The 19,031-nt window shown below is 43.3% G+C and overlaps 1 protein-coding gene across 1 annotated transcript in view; it reads right to left on the minus strand.

The window, feature by feature from the left end:
• LOC311110507 (small ribosomal subunit protein uS5m-like) overlaps window positions 1-19,031 on the minus strand; it is a gene marked incomplete at both ends in the record, with an annotated part of 45,905 nt that overhangs the window by 19,643 nt on the left and 7,231 nt on the right. The window contains 4 exon segments of the mRNA XM_084153027.1: window positions 3,648-3,682; window positions 11,898-12,108; window positions 12,794-12,841; window positions 12,844-12,974. Of these exon segments, the coding sequence (XP_084009153.1) occupies window positions 3,648-3,682; window positions 11,898-12,108; window positions 12,794-12,841; window positions 12,844-12,974 (425 nt within the window).

The raw sequence follows: 19,031 nt of genomic DNA on the forward strand, positions 1-19,031 counted from the left end.
CTGAGCTACTATATGAAATGGATTAACTACTATCGGTATAGAAAACAGAGCCCACATTTAATTCTACTGCAAGAGAGGTGTGTGTGTCTCTGAACAAATTCTTGACTTTTGGGAATACTTTGAAGGTTGTTTAGTTCAGAGATTCTCAACAGATGTCTGTTTTTTGGGGGGAGATGAAAAAATACTCCAGTCTGAATTTAAACAACTAAAACCAGGTAGAACGTGTGTAGAATGATAAATAATACATAACTAAAATCTACTGAACAAAGATATAAACGCAACATACAACAATTTCAACGATTTTACTGAGTTATAGTTCATATAAGGAAATCAGTCAATTGAAATAAATGCATTAGGCCCTAATCCAGGGGTAGGCAACCCTGTTCCTCGAGTGCTGCAGGCACTTCATGTTTTGATTTAACCGACCTGGAAGACCAGGTGGGTTGAATTTAGACAATCACAGAACTAATCAATTAGCTCAGTTGGCCTGGTGTGGTGCCCAGTTGGAACAAAATCCTGCAGTACCTGCAGCACACGAGGAACAGGGTTTCCTACCCCTGCCCTAATCTCTGGATTTCACATGACTGGTCTGGGGTCCAGCCAATCAGAATGAGTTTTTCCCCACAAAAGGGCTTTATTACATACAGAAATACTCCTCAGCAAATACCCCTCAAAACTTCAGACATCTGTGGCATTGTGTTGTGTGACAAAACTGCACATTTTAGAGTGGCCTTTTATTGTCCCCAGCACAAGGTGCACCTGTGTAATGATCATGCTGTTTAATCAGCTTCTTGGCAAAGGAGAAATGCTCACTAACAGGGATGTAAACAAATTTGTGCCCAACATTTTTGAAAGAAGCTTTTTGTTTGTGCCCAAAATCTTTGAAAGAAGCTTTTTGTTTGTCTGGAAAATTTCTGGGATCTTTTATTTCAGCTCATGAAACATGGGACCAACACTTTACATGTTGCATTTATATTTTTGTTCAGTATACAGTATATATATATATATTTTTTTTTTATAATTTAATCTCAGAATTATTTTAAATTACTATTTTCAATATAGAGCTATTTGGTTGATTTTGTGGTCTCAAACCAGTGAGTTTACTAACATTCTTCATCAAATGTAATTATTGACAATGGAGAAAGTGGGAATGTTGTTTCCTTGTCATATAATTGCTACATTTACTATCAATATAGCATTAAAAACAGCTTTCCCGATGGCATTTTGGAGAAAGAAATGTGCGATGTGAATATTGAGTTGCGACACAACCTGGTCTAATTTGGATCCCATGGCAAAACACAATTTTTTCGCTCGGTCTCTAAGTGCCCCTCTCACCGGTAATCTCCCTCTTTCAATAGGAATATATAGCTGTACCTCTATGTTCAAGAGGAGCGTACGGTTCAGGCAACCACAGCTCACATGTTAGGGAACGAGAGCTTTAATCAGCCTGCCAGGCTTTAAGGGGGATGTCAAGTACTCAGCATGTTAATATTCAAAATCACCACCAAATATTTTTTATATCTCTCCGCTCTGGCTTTCATCCGTGTGACTCATCTGCCATCTAAGCATCTGCCAGGTGGCTGGCTGCACCATTCAGCCGCTCACTGGCCAATCACAGCTCAAGGACTTGATTGACAGATTGTATAGGGGAGGTGTGTGAAACCTGGTCAGGCAGTAGTGTCTTTAGAATTAGAACAGAACAAACACAGTGGCTCACGGGTCACTGAGAAGAACATCTACTGTGGACTGTATCACAAGGCTGAGGGTGTAGTGGGGTCTAGCGCTCACTTCTGAGAAAAAAGGGAGGAGAGGAGGGAGTGCAATGGAGAGGACCGCAGCCTTCTTAGACCCACGTTATCCACCGTAAACCGGACATCCGCAGACCTCTCTACACGCTGACAATTCCCCACTGCCCTACTTTACCTTAGCCGAGGATATGTTTTCATCCAACTTTTAATCTAGAACCTGTGTAATGCATAAAAGAGAATCACTGTGGAATTACACAGCCAAAAGGAGAAGTGGTGTGTGTGTCTGTGCGATGTGTGTCTGTGCCATGTGTGTTTGTGGCGCACGATAAGGGAGTCCATTGCTGCAGGTATAAATTGACTTTATTACAGCGGCTTAATGCTTTGAGGTGGATTTCAGTAGCTCTGTGTCTCACGTCCCTGCTAGATAACCTCTATGGATGGTCCCTGTTAGTTTAGGCCCTCCACTACATCCATTTGTATTCAATTAGCCTAAATGGAAAGCACCATCATTACCGGGAGAGATCTCCTCCGACTGGATGGGGAAGCTAAATGTATACCTGAATCGCCGAAGCCCCTCTCTTCTCTCTCTCTTGGCACCATAATGAGGATTGATGAGGACGGCGAGGAGTTTGTTTTGGGTGCCGGTTGGCTTGTGTATCTGTTTATCAAAGTGTTTTGTAATCGACTCTGTCTATATTCCAATATCCTCTCTGAGGGGTGCCTCTGATAACAACATACTGTATTAGCAATATCCATATCGCCGCCATTTTCATATCACCGTATTTCCCTTCATTTACCAAAATAGAAAACGTCACATAATTTCCTCCATTAAGGGGGTTGAGTTGCAGTGAGACCTTGGTGCTGACAACATGGCTGTCTGTGCCTACAGTCTCTCTCTGGCAGCCACAAGGCATAAAACTGTCCTTTGGAAGATCATGCAGGTGCATGATTAGGAATCATGTTATGTTATCAATGCTTGGGGGGTGGAGGTGGGATGATCGACTACCTTTAGCCCCCTACCCCCACCAACACTCAGTTAGTGCCGGAGTAGGAGTGATGCTAGGTAGCGTTAGCTACATTAGTCGGCTGAACCTTCGCCAAAACTCTGGTAATTTTCATCCTATTGCCCAATCTTCTTTTTACTTTATAAATAGTGAGCCAATGTGTTTTCAGCACTTTTATTTCCATGACTGATCAAAACAAATTTTCTCATGCGCTCTCTCGTCTCTCTGCAGCAGACATCAAATCGCAATATTGAATCGCAATACATATAGAATCGTGATAATCGTATTGGCACCTATGTATCGTGATAATATCGTAGGCCCTTGACAATTCCTAGCCCTAATGTAGAGATGAGATGTATCGTGAGTGTCTGAGTAGGAGTGAAGCAGGTGAGATGTATCAGTGAGTGTAAACATATGACTCGTTTGCCCTTTTTCATACAGTGTGTAATACACAGACTTCAGCATGACTGTGGTAGGGCCTGTGTTCATGTGTGAGCGCTCCAGGGTCGTATCCTTTCCTGTTTCCCTCAGTGAGTTCAGCTGTGGTTCAAGCTCTTTGATCAGGGATGTTCAGAGGCCCGTCGGCACCCAGCTCCTCAACTAAGTGCTGTTCCTCACCAAGCAAGGAGTTACGGAAAGCAGCAGGGGAGACACAGACATCCTCCCAGCCAGCCTCCACGGATCAAACCCAGCTCTCCCAGGGACCATCAACCATCAAAGGGATCCCATCCACTTTTCTTCAAAGTCACTAAATAGCACTACGTTACTGCATTGTGTCTGTACTGCTTTGTCAAACTACAGACTTTGCTAGATGCCATGATGCACTGTTTTGGGCTGGGTTAATATCATGGTACCAGATTCCAACATTTTGGGTTAGTCTTTGAAGAGCACTCACCTCGATCACTCGGGAGTCAAAGTCTTCGTAAGTCTCTGTAAAAAAAAGACAATAATAAAGTAGTACAAAAACAGAGTAACATGGAGATGAAAGGTGACTTCCAGTGACATGAATATGCATGTTAACCCAGGTTACAGCTTCCAATAAATAATTAAAGTAATAAAAAACCTCATTTCATATGACCTATCATAGAGGAACTATTAGGACTGATGATGTCAGAATGCTGTTCCTCGACTACAGCTCAGCTATTAACACCATGGTGTCCTCCAAGCTCGTCACTAAGCTCAGGGCCTTGGGTCTGAACACCGCCCTGAGCAACTGGATCCTAGATTTCCTGACGGGCCGACCCCAGGTGGTGAGGGTAGGAAACAACACCTCCGTCAAGCTGATCCTCAACACGGGGGCCCCTCAGGTGTGTGTGCTCAGCCCCCTCCTGTACTCCCTGTTCACCCATGACTGCGTGGCCACGCACGACTCCAATTCAAATCATAAAGACGACATGACAATGGTAGGCCTAATTACCAACAACAACGAGACAGCCTACAGGGAGGAGGTTAGAGCCCTGGCGGAGCGGTGCCAGGAAAATAACCTCTCCCTCAACGTCAACAAAACGAAGGATCTGATCGTGGACTACAGAGGGAGCACGCCCTCATCCTCATCGACCGGGCCGCAGTGGATAGGGTCAAAAGCTTCAAGTTCTTCGGCGTGCACATCACTGAGGACCTGAAAGGGTCTCGCCACACAAACACTGTATGGGTGTATGGGTGGTCCTCTGTAGCTCAGCTGGTAGAGCACGGCGCTTGTAACGCCTAGGTAGTGGGTTCGATCACTGAGACCACCCATACACAAAAAATGTATGCACGCATGACTAAGTCGCTTTGGATAAAAGCGTCTGCTAAATGGCATATTATTATTATTATTTATTATTATTACAAACACTGTGGTGAAGAAGGCGCAACAGCGCCTCTACAAAGTCAGACGGCTGAAGAAATTCATCATTGCCCCATAGACCCTAACAAACTTATACGGATGCCCCATTGAGCATCCTGATGGGCTGCATCCACGTCTGGTACGGCAACTGCACCGCCCTCGACCACATGGCTCTCCAGAGGGTGGTGCGGTCAGCCCAACGCATTACTGGGGGCACGCTGCCTGCCCTTCAGGACACTCTGTGTCAAAAGAAGACCAAGAAGATCATTAAAGACCTCAGTCTCCTGAGCCACGGACTGTTCACTCGGCTACCGTCTGACAGACAGAGACAGTACAGGTGCATCAGAGCCGGGACTGAGAGACTGTTGAACAGCTTCTATTACCAGCCCATCAGACTGTTGAACAGCTTCTATTACCATCAGACTGTTGAACAGCTTCTATTACCATCAGACTGTTGAACAACTTCTATTACCATCAGACTGTTGAACAGCTTATATTACCATCAGACTGTTGAACAGCTTCTATCACCATCAGACTGTTGAACAGCTTCTATTACCATCAGACTGTTGAACAGCTTCTATCACCATCAGACTGTTGAACAGCTTCTATCACCATCAGACTGTTGAACAGCTTCTATTACCATCAGACTGTTGAACAGCTTCTATTACCATCAGACTGTTGAACAGCTTCTATTACCATCAGACTGTTGAACAGCTTCTATTACCATCAGACTGTTGAACAGCTTCTATTACCAGGCCATCAGACTGTTGAACAGCTTCTATTACCATCAGACTGTTGAACAGCTTCTATTACCATCAGACTGTTGAACAGCTTCTATTACCATCAGACTGTTGAACAGCTTCTATTACCAGTCCATCAGACTGTTGAACAGCTTCTATTACCATCAGACTGTTGAACAGCTTCTATTACCATCAGACTGTTGAACAACTTCTATTACCATCAGACTGTTGAACAGCTTATATTACCATCAGACTGTTGAACAGCTTCTATCACCATCAGACTGTTGAACAGCTTCTATTACCATCAGACTGTTGAACAGCTTCTATTACCATCAGACTGTTGAACAGCTTCTATCACCAGACCATCAGACTGTTGAACAGCTTCTATTACCATCAGACTGTTGAACAGCTTCTATTACCAGACCATCAGACTGTTGAACAACTTCTATTACCATCAGACTGTTGAACAGCTTCTATTACCATCAGACTGTTGAACAACTTCTATTACCATCAGACTGTTGAACAGCTTCTATTACCATCAGACTGTTGAATAGCTTCTATTACCAGGCCATCAGACTGTTGAACAGCTTCTATTACCATCAGACTGTTGAACAGCTTCTATTACCATCAGACTGTTGAACAGCTTCTATTACCATCAGACTGTTGAACAGCTTCTATTACCAGACCATCAGACTGTTGAACAGCTTCTATCACCAGAACATCAGACTGTTGAACAGCTTCTATTACCATCACTAGCTGTCTACCAGGTGATGCACCCTCACTCACACACACACACACACACACACAAACCAATCATACTCACAAACACACACAACGCTGATATCATGTTATAGAGACATTGAACCACTGGACACGTCCCATCCCGTTGCACATTATATTTAAATACAGTATCCCCAACATAGTTTTTCTAATATTTCTACTACTGTACATTGTATTTTAGTTACACTGCTTATACACACTGCATATTTATTTACATACTGGATTCTTGACATAGCTCACTAACATATCTACTGCTGTACATATCATTCTTAGAATACAATACAAGACCAAGAGTATGTGGACACCTGCTCGTCGAACATCTCATTTCAAAATCATGGGCATTAATATGGAGTTGGTCCCCCCTTTGCTGCTATAACAGCCTCCACTCTTCTGGGAAGGCTTTCCACTAGATGTTGGAACGTTGCTGCGGGGACTTGCTTCCATTCAGCCACAAGAGCATTAGTGAGGTCGGGCACTGATGTTGGGCGATTAGGCCTGGCTCGCAGTCGGCGTTCCAATTCATCCCAAAGGTGTTGAAGTCAGGTCTCTGTGCAGGCCAGTCATGTTCTTCCACACCGATCTCGACAAACAATATCCGTATGGACCTCGCTTTGTGCACGGGGGCATTGTCATGATGAAACAGGAAAGGGCCTTCCCCAAACTGTTGCCACAAAGTTGGAAGCACAGAATCGTCTAGAATGTCATTGTATGCTGTAGCATTAAGATTTCCCTTCACTGGAACTAAGGGGCCTAGCCCGAACCATGAAAAACAGCCCCAGACCATTATTTCTATGCATTGGGGCAGGTAGCGTTCTCCTGGCATCCGTCAAACCCAGATTTGTCAGTCGGACTGCCAGATGGTGAAGCGTGATTCATTCCTCCAGAGAACGCGTTTCCACTGCTCCAGAGTCCAATGGCAGCGAGCATTACACCACTTCAGCCGACTCTTGGCATAGCGCATGGTAATCTTAGGCTTGTGTGCAGCTGCTCAGCCATGGAAACCCATTTAATGAGGCTCCCAACGAACAGTTCTTGTGCTGACGTTGCTTCCAAAGGCAGTTTGGAACTCGGTAGTGAGTGCTGCAACCGAGGACAGACGATTTTTACGCGCTACGCGCTTCAGCACTCGGTGGTCCCATTCTGTGAGCTTGTGTGGCCTACCACTTCGTGGCTGAGCCATTGTTGCTCCTAGACGTTACCACTTCACAACAATAGCACTTACAGTTGACCGGGGCAGCTCAAGCAGGGCAGAAATTTGACGAAATGACTTGTTGGAAATTTGGTACCTATGACGGGGCCATGTTGAAAGTCACTGAGCTCTTCAGTAAGGCCATTCTCCTGCCAATGTTTGTCTATGGATATTGCTTAATCCACTAATTTAAAGGGGTAACCACATATATTTGCATATATAGTGTATCTTGTGTAAATTCTCCCAGTGTACATAGTCCCGTGTGGCTCAGTTGGTAGAGCATGGTGGTTGCAATGCCATGGTTGTGGGTTCGATTCCCACGGCGGACCAGAACGAAAAAGTACAAAAATGTATGCACTCACTACTGTAAGTCGCTCTGGATAAAAACGTCTGCTGAATGACTAAAATGTAAATACGTATCGACTGCATTTCGATAACTGCTACTTGGGTTGTTAATTGGATTCATCCCACCGTTTTTGATTTCTTGTTTCTTTTGTATTTTTTTATTAAATGTTCATTTGTCTACTTGTTAAACATTTTACTGCATTGTTAGGAGCTAGAAACATAACCATTTTGCTGCACCCGCTATAACACCTAATAAACTGGGCTGGGCTATTAATCCACCAGTATGCTAGAATATACAGTATATATTAGGCCTAGCCAACTGCAGTGAATTTAGATGACCACCACCTGTGCTATGCAAGCCAGAGACAAACAAATATTTTGTGCCAATAAATTGAAGTTCAACATTGCCAGTTTAATTAAATGTGCAATAAAAAAGTATAGTGCCTAGGCCTATTTAATGAAACCATGGCTGTTGATGTAGGCAACAGATCCTAAAGCAGGGAATCCCTGATTCCCCACTGAGCTCCTTTTAGGAAAATGACATGTTCACTTTCTCATCCATAAACGCATAGCAAGTGCACTGTCCAGCAGCTCACACCAGCAGGATGGGGGTATTTTCATTAGGAGGGACGTCTACAGTGGATCGCTATTTGGACACCTATTTATTTGGCAGCACGAATGATCAGTATAGCCTCTTATTGTCACGATCGTCGTAGGGAATAGACCAAGGCGCAGCGTGATGAACGAACATGTTTAACTTTATTATCTTTAGTGATAATAGACAACAATAAACAAAACAAGAAACGACCCGTGAAGTCCACGGTAACAATGACCAACACGGAACAAGAACCCACCAACACAAAGGGAAAACAGACAGTTTAAATATGGCTCCCAATCAGAGACAACCAACGACAGCTGACACTCGTTGCCTCTGATTGGGAGTCACTCTAGCCAACATAGAAATAAACACAACAGAATGAACACACCCTGGCTCAACATATAGAATCCCAGAGCCAGGGTGTGACACTTATCGTCTAGACATGAATAAAAACCACCAAGCTTTGACTCAATTTAATGAAAAACAAAAATAATTACCGGGCAGTTTGGAAAAACTAATCCTGTGCGAATCTTCCTCTGAAATAAGGCACATGCTGTGATAAGAATTACATAACCAACATCTCTAGTAATAGGCATACTATAGCTGTCTCTCTCTCCCCCTTCAAACGTTCCTTGTCAATTCATTTGATAGGCTACATTATTTTAGAATTATGCTATAAATGTAGCCAAGGCCTACTTTTTGATGGACAACAGCCAAGGTTTGAAGGTGAGCCTAGGTTTTGAATACGTTTTTAGGAAAGGAGAAAGTTGATTTTTGTGTGTTTGAGATACGCTGGTGGTGTTGATTGGTGGGTCTTTTTAGAGCGTGTGTGTGTGTTTGTGTGTGAGAGTTCGCTAATTCTCTCTATGTCCATTCAGAAAGTTTCCTAATGTTGCCTGTCTGGACTTCATCTCTTAATAAGAGGATGAACAAATACTATATCTGAAATGAGTATAACAAAATTAAAAAAATGTAAGCACGTCATGATGATCAATATGTGCGAGGAATGACGACAGGTGCCAGTTGTGCGTTTCTTTCCTCTCATTAATGGGATACAACGGAAGCAAACGTAGTTCGATTGAATCTTGTAGGCTAATATTTTCCATAACATTATTTCTCTCTCATTACGGAGTTCTCTTTAGCTACTTTGAACAACATGATCTTCCATTGACACTGCCTTCTCACAAGGGAATGGCCGCAGCAGGTCGTAACGGTATTGTTTATTGTTGTTCTTAAAATTGTAATTCTATATTGCACCAAATTTGCACGCACCCCATGTTCCATAACATTGTCATGGAAAATATTTATGTTGTTTCCAACTATCAATCAGCAACTGCGCCGTAAATCCAGTTGCATATTGAACATTAAGATTGTCGAAAGGCCAGTCTCTTTGGCAAATGACAGGAGTGGCAAGGAGTGGAATGTTCGCTAAAAAGACTGGTACCCAGACTAAGGGTGATTACTTAGTTGATTGACTTTTTGTTTACAACAGAGGGAAATCTGACTTTTTTTTAGTGTACTCCACTGCTAAAACAGTAGAGAATAATTTATGTGGTAAACCCACACAAATCCAAAACCAATTGTTAACAAACACATGACATTCACTACATGGGGCTAGCTTAAATGGAAGGTTGTACGCCACCATAACAGTATTCAATTCACCACCTTTGATGGCAGGTAAATAAATCTGGAAATAAACATACATCTGTCAATGATTCGGCTCTGCAGCGGTGTCAGTAAATCCCTCACTACACTCCAACATGGGATTCTAAAAGAGATGGGAGGCGAGAGGACATTTCCTTGATTTAAGAGCCAGGCTTGGCAAAGGTGTCTGTTAGGAGGTGTCGTTAACCCCGGGTTGAGGAATAGGAGGGTGAAGGTCAAAGGTTGAGCGTTCCCCGCTCCCATCCAGAGGCGTGATTTAGGTTCCCGTCCACGCAGCTGCACGGTAATCCATCACCGTGGGGACTAGGAGCCAGAGCGGACACTGCAGCTGGACTAGCAAGAGAGAGAGACAACGGAAGGCAGGAAATGTAATAACCAACCCAGCGCTGCCCGGGCGACTGGAGGAAATAAATACATAAAATAAATGTATAACAAATAAATCCTTGCCGTGCTGTGTGGGGACGACTTCAATTAAACTGAAATTGTTCTCTCTGTGGTGTGTTTCAGTCGTAAACAGAGGTGGGGGTGGTGGGAGGACGAGGAAAGGTTGGAGAGGCTGGTACAATACAATACCAGTTTGATTGTGTTCCATCTCACAGGGAGATGAGGAGAGGCAGAGAGAGAGAGTTCTATTTCAGTTACGTCTTTCCTTGACAGAGGAACACCACCAATCTTACTCAGGCAACTTACTTATTCTCAAGTTCTGCAGTTCTGAAAGTTTTAGCTTTTTGACTACTTTAATATTCAAGCCCTAAAATAAGTTATCCATCGGAGGGGTGAAGGGCCAGATGGACAGAGCTGAGAAACAGCCTGCTATCCCCCAGCCTGCTCTCCCCCATCCTGCTCTCCCCCAGCCTGCTCTCCCCCAGCCCTACAGACAGCCCCCCCTCATCCTCCCTCAGACTACAGTACAGTGAGAGAGAGAGGCACAGACTTTTCACTTTATCTAGAATGTATCAATGTCAAAGACCTGATATATAATTTTAAATGTCAAAGACTTGATCAAAATAATCTCAAAGTGTATTGATCACTTCATAGAAAAGTAGTTTATATGAAATGAATTTACACCATCACAGATTTTGGTTAGCCTAGGGTTAGCCAAAATACTGAGTGGCGCAGTGGTCTAAGGCACTGCATCGCAGTGCTAACTGTGCCACTAGAGATCCTGGTTCTAATCCAGGCTCTGTCGCAGCCGGCCGCGACCGGGAGACTCATGGGCGACTCATGGGCGGCGCACAATTGGCCCAGCGTCGTCCAAGGTAGGGGAGGGAATGGCCGGCAGGGATGTAGCTCAGTTGATAGAGCATGGCGTTTGCAATGCCAGGGTTGTGGGTTCGATTCCCACGGGGGGGCAGTATAAAAAACAATATGTATTCACTAACTGTAAGTCGCTCTGGATAAGAGCGTCTGCTAAATGACTAAAATGTAAAAAATGTAAAAATGTTAGAGAGGTGGGAGGGAAATAGTCCTGTCAGTCTGCCTGGCCTTTCATCGTGTCTCACTAGGCTCCATTGGCTCTCCGTCGCCCTGCTAGCCAGACGACATTTACCCTTTCCAGACAGCGGTACGGACTCCGCTCTCCCCAGTGGACTGTGTGGCGCAACGATTGAAAGACGCATCGTCGTGGAGGATGCTGGCATTTGGAGCTTTCAGAAGGAAAAGAGTGACCCAAACTGCCATTTCACTACCAGGGGTATTGATTACCAGAGCAGATGGAATGCTGATAGAATGCTGTGGGGAACGGCCCAGTGTTGTGAATGTGCCTGGCTGGAGAATGACACGGTCATTACTGACTCACAACCTTTACCAGTAAAGCAAGGCCAGAGGTGATGCTGTGTGGTGAATGCAGATTGCTTTGCTTCAATAATATACCAACAATATTCAATCTGATCCAAGGTAATATCACTATACAGTAACAGTGATTGATGTTTGGTGGCAAAACGGACCTTCAAAGTGTGTGCACACGTTACACACACACTAACGTGCGCACTACACACACATACCTCCGTTGGGTCCAGGGTCAGGGGGCCCCAGACTGATTCCTCCCCAGGAGTTGCCAGTCCACCCTCGTTCCCTCTTCACCCTCATCTTCCTCCTGCGATCCCATTTGTCACGCTGCCGCAGAAGCTCCGCTTGCAGTTCCTGTTGCTCGGACTCCCCACGGCGGGCTATGTTCTGTATGGTCCCACTCTTCAGTATGGGCGCGTTCAACCCCTGACACAGAAAGAGGGTAGGGGGTTTGATAAGGGAAGGAGCATTCCTTTGTTCTAAACTCCACAGCAATCCCAACTGAAACGAAGCAGCAACTTCAACTTTATTTTACCTTACAGACTGTCTAAAGAAAAGTCGTTACAGAGACACACAGACTGACGGGAAAGATGGGGCACTGATTAGGAGGGGAGTAGACAGCACTTCAACCACTGTGAAGAGGTGCAGCCAAAAATCACAAGAAAAGTCACACCTATTCTCTTCCAATAGGGCACTGATTACACAATCTTGTCACAGCTGTAGGGTTTGATGGATTTGAACAAAGCCGGAAAAGAAAGACAGGGAGACCGTCTGGGTAGCAGACAGCTCAGCAATAAAAGAAACTCAATTAATTTCCACTTTTTAAACGACACTGAGATAGACAAGAGAAGGAGAACTGATCTGTTCATTATAAATGAGTGTAATTAATCAAATAATACTGGTAACAGATTAATAGTCTACACAGTGCCTGTCTACTGCCCATTAGCAGAATTAAATTCAGATCAAACTTTAGCCATCGACATACGAACTCGAATTCAACTTTGGCATTAAAAACGGAAAGAAGCATCATACCAACCAATCGTTGTGTTGGTTCACTCAGGGCTCTGGGTTTACTCTCTTTCTCCAACATAAAATAACATTATTGAGATACAGGGATATAGAAATAGCTATGAATGAAATAGATATATCCCATATATCCATCTTACCCTCTCCGATGTTCTGGCCTCGGTTCAGATCCTTCTTCATCTTCCTCTTGGTCCTCTTCCCTCGACCCTTCCGAGCTCCGGCGCCTGTCTCTGCCAGAACTCCCCTCCAAAGCTCCTCTGCTGTCACTGCAATGATAACACACCAAAATATGGATTTCATTGGGAAATCGGACTCATCTGGAACCTCAACGCAGCATACATTTTCTCATCCCTCTATGTTTAGAATGTCGAAAGCAAGCTAAATATCCACTGAATAAACTAGATGCCTGGTTACCTGTAGGATAAGGATGATGACTATCCAATGGCACAGATCAAGCAAGCAAAATCAGAACCAAGCTTACTACCCTATGTCACAGGGATCTGCAGGTGTAGCAAAACTCTAGGAATAGGAAATTACAACAATGCTAAAGAGTTTGAAATATATTGAACTTCCTCTTTAAATGTAGCTCTACTTGTCTAGACACACAAAAAAATAAGGAAACTTCAGTTTTATATTCGCTACAGGCCCTCCTTGTCCCCTCAACCACCTGAATGTCTGAACACAGTCAGCATAATGTTCCCATTTGGACACACATCTGCAAGTACAAATATGTTTTTCAACGCATCTGTCGTGCTGCTGCTGTAAACAAATCTCTCTGGAACACGGCTGGGATTGACCTCCAACGCAAGAGCCCCGAAATTACAATCTGCAGCTACAGTCATGAACTAATCAAACCTGCTGGAGCGCACTGAATTTCAGCAAACAAACACCAGTTATTACTCAGAGAGAGAGAGAGAATGCTGGCTTGTTTTTGTAAAAGAAAAGCTCATTTCAGCCGGTCTGCTTGGTTCTCAAGGATTCAGAAGGAGATGCTCAGTGCAGCTCTGAGATTTGATTACGAGTTCATTAAAGCATGCGAAGGGAGATGTAACGAGTATGCTTGAGCATTTAATGAGGCTTTGTACTACAGCAAAGAAACAAAACCCTGTCAATAAGCCAAACCTTGCTTGAGGCTACTTCTAGTGTCCTTGCTGTGAGGAAAAGTCTGAAAAGGGAGTTAATCTTCATCATTGGGTGAGTCAGTGTCACTGGAAGGTTAATTTTGTAGCCTATACTTATTAATATCAAATCAAATTGTATTGGTCCCATACACGTTTCTAGCTCCAACAGTGCAGTAATATCTAACAATACACAATCTAAATGTAAAAGAATGGAATTAAGAAATATATAAATATTAGGATGAGCAATGTCGGAGTGGCATAGTCATAAAATATAGTAGAATATAATACAGTATATACACTACCTTTCAAAAATGTCCTTGTTTTCGAAAGAAAATTATATTTGTCCATTAAAATAACATCAAATTGATCTGAATACAGTGTAGACATTGTTAATGTTCTAAATGGCTATTGTAGCTGGAAACGGCTGATTTTTTATGGAATATCTACATAGGCGTACAGAGGCCCTTTATCAGCAACCATCAGTCCTGTGTTCCAATGGCACATTGTGTTTGCTAATCCAAGTTTATCATTTTAAAAGGCTAATTGATCATTAGAAAACCCTTTTGCAATTATGTTAGCACAGCTGAAAACTGTTGTGCTGATTAAAGAAGCAATACAACTGGCCTTCTTGAGGCTACTTGAGTATCTGGAGCATCAGCAATTGTGGGTTCAATTACAGGCTCAAAATGGCCAGAAACAAATAACTTTTTTCTGAAACTCGTCAGTCTATTCTTGTTCTGAGAAATGAAGGCTATTCCATGCGAGAAATTGCCAAGAAACTGAAGATCTCGTACAACGCTGTGTACTACTCCCTTCACAGAACAGCGCAAACTGTCTCTAACCAGAATAGAAAGAGGAGTGGGAGGCCCCGGTGCACAACTGAGCAAATACATTAGTGTCTAGTTTGAGAAACAGACGCCTCACAGGTCCTCAACTGGCAGCTTCATTAAATAGTACCCGCAAAACACCAGTCTCAACGTCAACAGTGAAGAGGCGACTCCGGGATGCTGTACTTCTAGGCAGAGTTGCAAAGAAAAAGCCCTATCTCAGACTGGCCAATAAAAAGAAAAGATTAAGATGGGCAGTCTGAGATATGGCTTTTCCTTTGCAACTCTGCCTAGAAGGTCAGCATTCCGGAGTCGCCTCTTCACTGTTGACGTTGAGACTGGTGTTTTTCAATCTTAGTTTGAGTTTGCGGCAACTGTCTGCTGCAAGGAAAACATTGCAGTCTGAGATTTCTGTTTTTACTACCGTATTGATATTTTTTTTTAACATACGCTACCGGTCAACAGTTTTAGAACACCTACTCATTCAAGGGTTTTTCTTTATTTTCTACATTGTATAATAATAGTGAAGACATCAAAACTATTAAATAACACATATGGAATCATGTAGTAACCAAAAAAAAAGTGTTAAACCAATCAAAATGTGTTATATTTGAGATTCTTCAAATAGCCACCCTTTGCCTCGATGACAGGCATTGGAAAACATCCCTGGTCTTTGGGGTTGAATCTGTTTGAAATTCACTGCTCGACTGAGGGACCTTACAGATAATGGTATGTGTGGGGTACAGAGATGAGGCACTCATTCAAAAATCTAGTTAAACACTATTATTGCACACAGAGTGAGTTCATACAACTTATGTGACTTGTTAAGCAAATTCTTACTCCTGAACTTATTTAGCCTTGCCATAACAAAGTGATTGAATACTTATTGACAAGACATTTCAGCTTTTCATTTTTTATTAATGTGTAAACATTTTGAAAAACATTTTGACATTATGGGGTATTGTGTGTAGGCCAGTGACGAAACATCAACATTTAATCCATTTGAAAATTCAGGCTGTAACACAGCACAATGTGGAAAAAGTAAAGGGGTGTGAATACATTCTTAAGGCACTGTATCTATCTAAAGAGCAGGCAGCTGGTGCTGTAGATACTATAGACAGACTGTTACGCACGCCTCTCGGAAGAGGGAACGCAACACCCTGCTACAACTCAACTCTCCGTGGTGTGAAAGAGGAATGGGACTGTAGGTGTGAGTAAGGATGACAAAAGGCAGAGAATACCGTTAACAGGGAATTTATTCCTTCGCATGGTAAGTTTGGGGAAAAGGGGCTGGACGGAACCAAAGCAAAGAAAGTAAATCTGGTGCACTAACCAAAATACAGGGGATGGTCCGCCCAGGTCTTTCCTAGTGTGCATAGACAGTCAACTTCTACGGGTAATGTATGCCCGCGGGCCTCTTGCCTAAGCACTCCCTAGGTGCCTTCCCCTTCCCCCCTTGGGAACAAATGAAACAAAAATAGCACAAACTGGTTCACAACAAAAACCTGAGAAAAAAACTAACTCAGGACATTAAAGAAACTCTGAGCCACAAACTAACACAAAACATTTCAATCAGCTCTCACAGCAACAACTACACAGTACATACCAAATGTCTTCGCAACAACCAACATGCTATAACTCTCAGCAATTCTGGTTCCCTTCTCTTCTGAGGAACAGAACTGGGGCTTATATAGCTTCAGAAGGAGTTGGTAATTGGAGACAGCTGTGTCCTGACGAGGGCGCAGGGTGAGCTCTCCAATCATCAATGTTCATTGACCAATCAGCTGCTTGTTAGGGAATTTCAGGAACCCATTTCCTGAAATACATACATGAAAATACACAACCTACAACACAGAAACTGGGGAACGTAACACAGACACTGAAATTAATCTGTTCTAGATCAATAATACTGGTCAATCCCAAAACTGTGTAGCCTATTTTAGCAGTTTAGAACGCTTCAACAGTCTCCTTTAGGCCTGTGCACACCACTAACTTCATCCCTTCCCTCCATCTCTCCTATAGATTGGCACAACCACGCTACAACAGATGCCAGTCATGCCACAAAAAGGAATGAGGCACACAAAGAAAGTTGAAAAGAACAACCCTTCCCTGTTTTGCCTTACTTTGCTCATGGCTATGAGACTTCTGTGCTAAAGGTCTTCAAATGGGACGCAAACTAAAGCAGTAAACAGGCATACTGCACATCTAAACAGCTTGTTTACAGACAAACATGAATTCTGAACAGAGGTCCGAACAGAGGTCTGAGTGAATACACTTTTTTTGTCATGAGCTAGTGAACATTTTATCTTCAAAGAACCAAGCCATCGGGGAAAAGAGCCTTTAGAACGCAAATGAGTCTTAAGAAATTAATCACTCAGTGATCTAACAGAGCATGGCCTTTTCACAACATGTCTTACATGTGTTGGCCAGTACAAGCATAAAGACCCCGTTTTCCATTCTCTCTTGCCTCCCTGTCCGTGCCCAGTCAGTAAAGCTGGCCACTCAGATGCTCATATCAGACATGTCTAAAACTTTCATTAGACTCCACCAGTCAGCCAATCAGCCAGTCAGCCAGTCAGTCAGTCAATCGGTCAGCCAATTAGTCAGGCGGTACAGCATCTCTTTCATTAGCAGTAGTAATGATCCTGGTCTAGACTGCCAAGACCAGCTATTAGAACGCCTGGCGTCAGGCAGAGAGACGAGTCAGCGTGTCAAGTTCATTCATTTCACTCATCTTTCTTATTATACTCAACTAAAATATCAACGCAACATGTAAAGTGTTGGTCCCATGTTTCATTAGCTGTTTCACAGCCCATCTGTAATTAGCCCACCCAACTACCTCATCCCCATATTGTTATTTGCATTGTTATTTATTTTGCTCATTTGCACCCCAGTATCTCTATTTGCACATCATCTTCTGCACATCTATCACTCCAGTGTTAATACTAAATTATAATTGTAATTATTTTGCACTATGGCCTATTAATTGCCTTACCTCCATAACTTACTACATTTGCACACACTGTATATAGATTTTATATTGTGTTATTGACTGTATGTTTTGTTTACCCCATATGTAACTCTGTGTTGTTGTTAAATCGCACTGCTTTGCTTTATCTTGGCCAGGTCGCAGTTGTAAATGAGAACTTGTTCTCAACTGGCTCACCTGGTTAAATAAAGGTGAAATAAAAATAAATAAATACAAATAAAAGATCCCAGAAATGTTCCATACACACAAAAAGATTATTTCTCTCAAATGTTGTGTACAAATCTGTGTACAAATTTCTCCTTTGCTAAGATAATCCATTCACCTGACAGGTGTAGCATATCAAGAAGCTGATTAAACCGATTGTTCTTTACACAGGTGGACCTTGTGCTGGGGACAATAAAAGGCCACTCTAAAATGTGCAGTTTTGTCACACAACACATTGCCACAGATGTCTCAAGTTTTGAGAGAGTGTGCAATTGGCATGCTGACTGCAGGAATGTCCACCAGAGCTGTTGCCAGAGAATTGCATTTTCATTTCTCTACCAATGTCGTTGTAGAAAATTTGGCAGTACGTCCAACCGGCCTCACAACAGCAGACCACGTGTAACCACGCCAGCCCAGGACCTCCACACCCACTTCTTCACCTGCGGGATCGTCTGAGACCAGCCACCCGGACGATGAAACTGTGGGTCTGCACAACCGAAGACTTTCTGCACAAACTGTCAGAAACCATCTCAGGGAAGCTCATCTGCGTGCTCGTCATCCTCACCAGGGTCTTGACCTGACTGCAGTTCGGCGTCGTAAACGACTTCAGTGGGCAAATGCTCACCTTCGATGGCCACTGGCATGCTGGAGAAGTGTGCTCTTCACGGAGGAATCCCGGTTTCAACTGTACCGGGCAGATGGCAGACAGAGTGTGTGGGCAAGTGGTCTGCTGAGGTCAACGTTGTGAACAGAGTGCCCCATGGTGGTGGTGGAGTTATGTTATGGGCAGGGATAAGCTACGGACAACGAACACAATTGCATTTTATCGATGGCAATTTGAATGCACAGAGATACCGTGACGAGATCCTGAGGCCCATTGTTGTGCAATTCATCCGCCGCCATCACCTCATGTTTCAGCATGATAATGCACGGCCCCATGTCGCAAGGATCTGTACACAATTCCTGGAAGCTGAAAATGTCCCAGTTTTTCCATGGCCTCCATACTCATTCTACATTTTTTACATTTTAGTCATTTAGCAGACGCTCTTATCCAGAGCGAGTTACAGTTAGTGAGTGCATACATTTTTCATACGGTCACCCATTGAATGGTTTTCTGTTCCGTGTAGTACACAGCATCACATCAGTCTCGGTTTTAGCCTACCTTATGTGCTAAAGATCACA

Source organism: Coregonus lavaretus (assembly GCF_964263955.1).
Source record: "Coregonus lavaretus genome assembly, chromosome: 36".
Lineage (NCBI taxonomy): Eukaryota > Metazoa > Chordata > Actinopteri > Salmoniformes > Salmonidae > Coregonus > Coregonus lavaretus.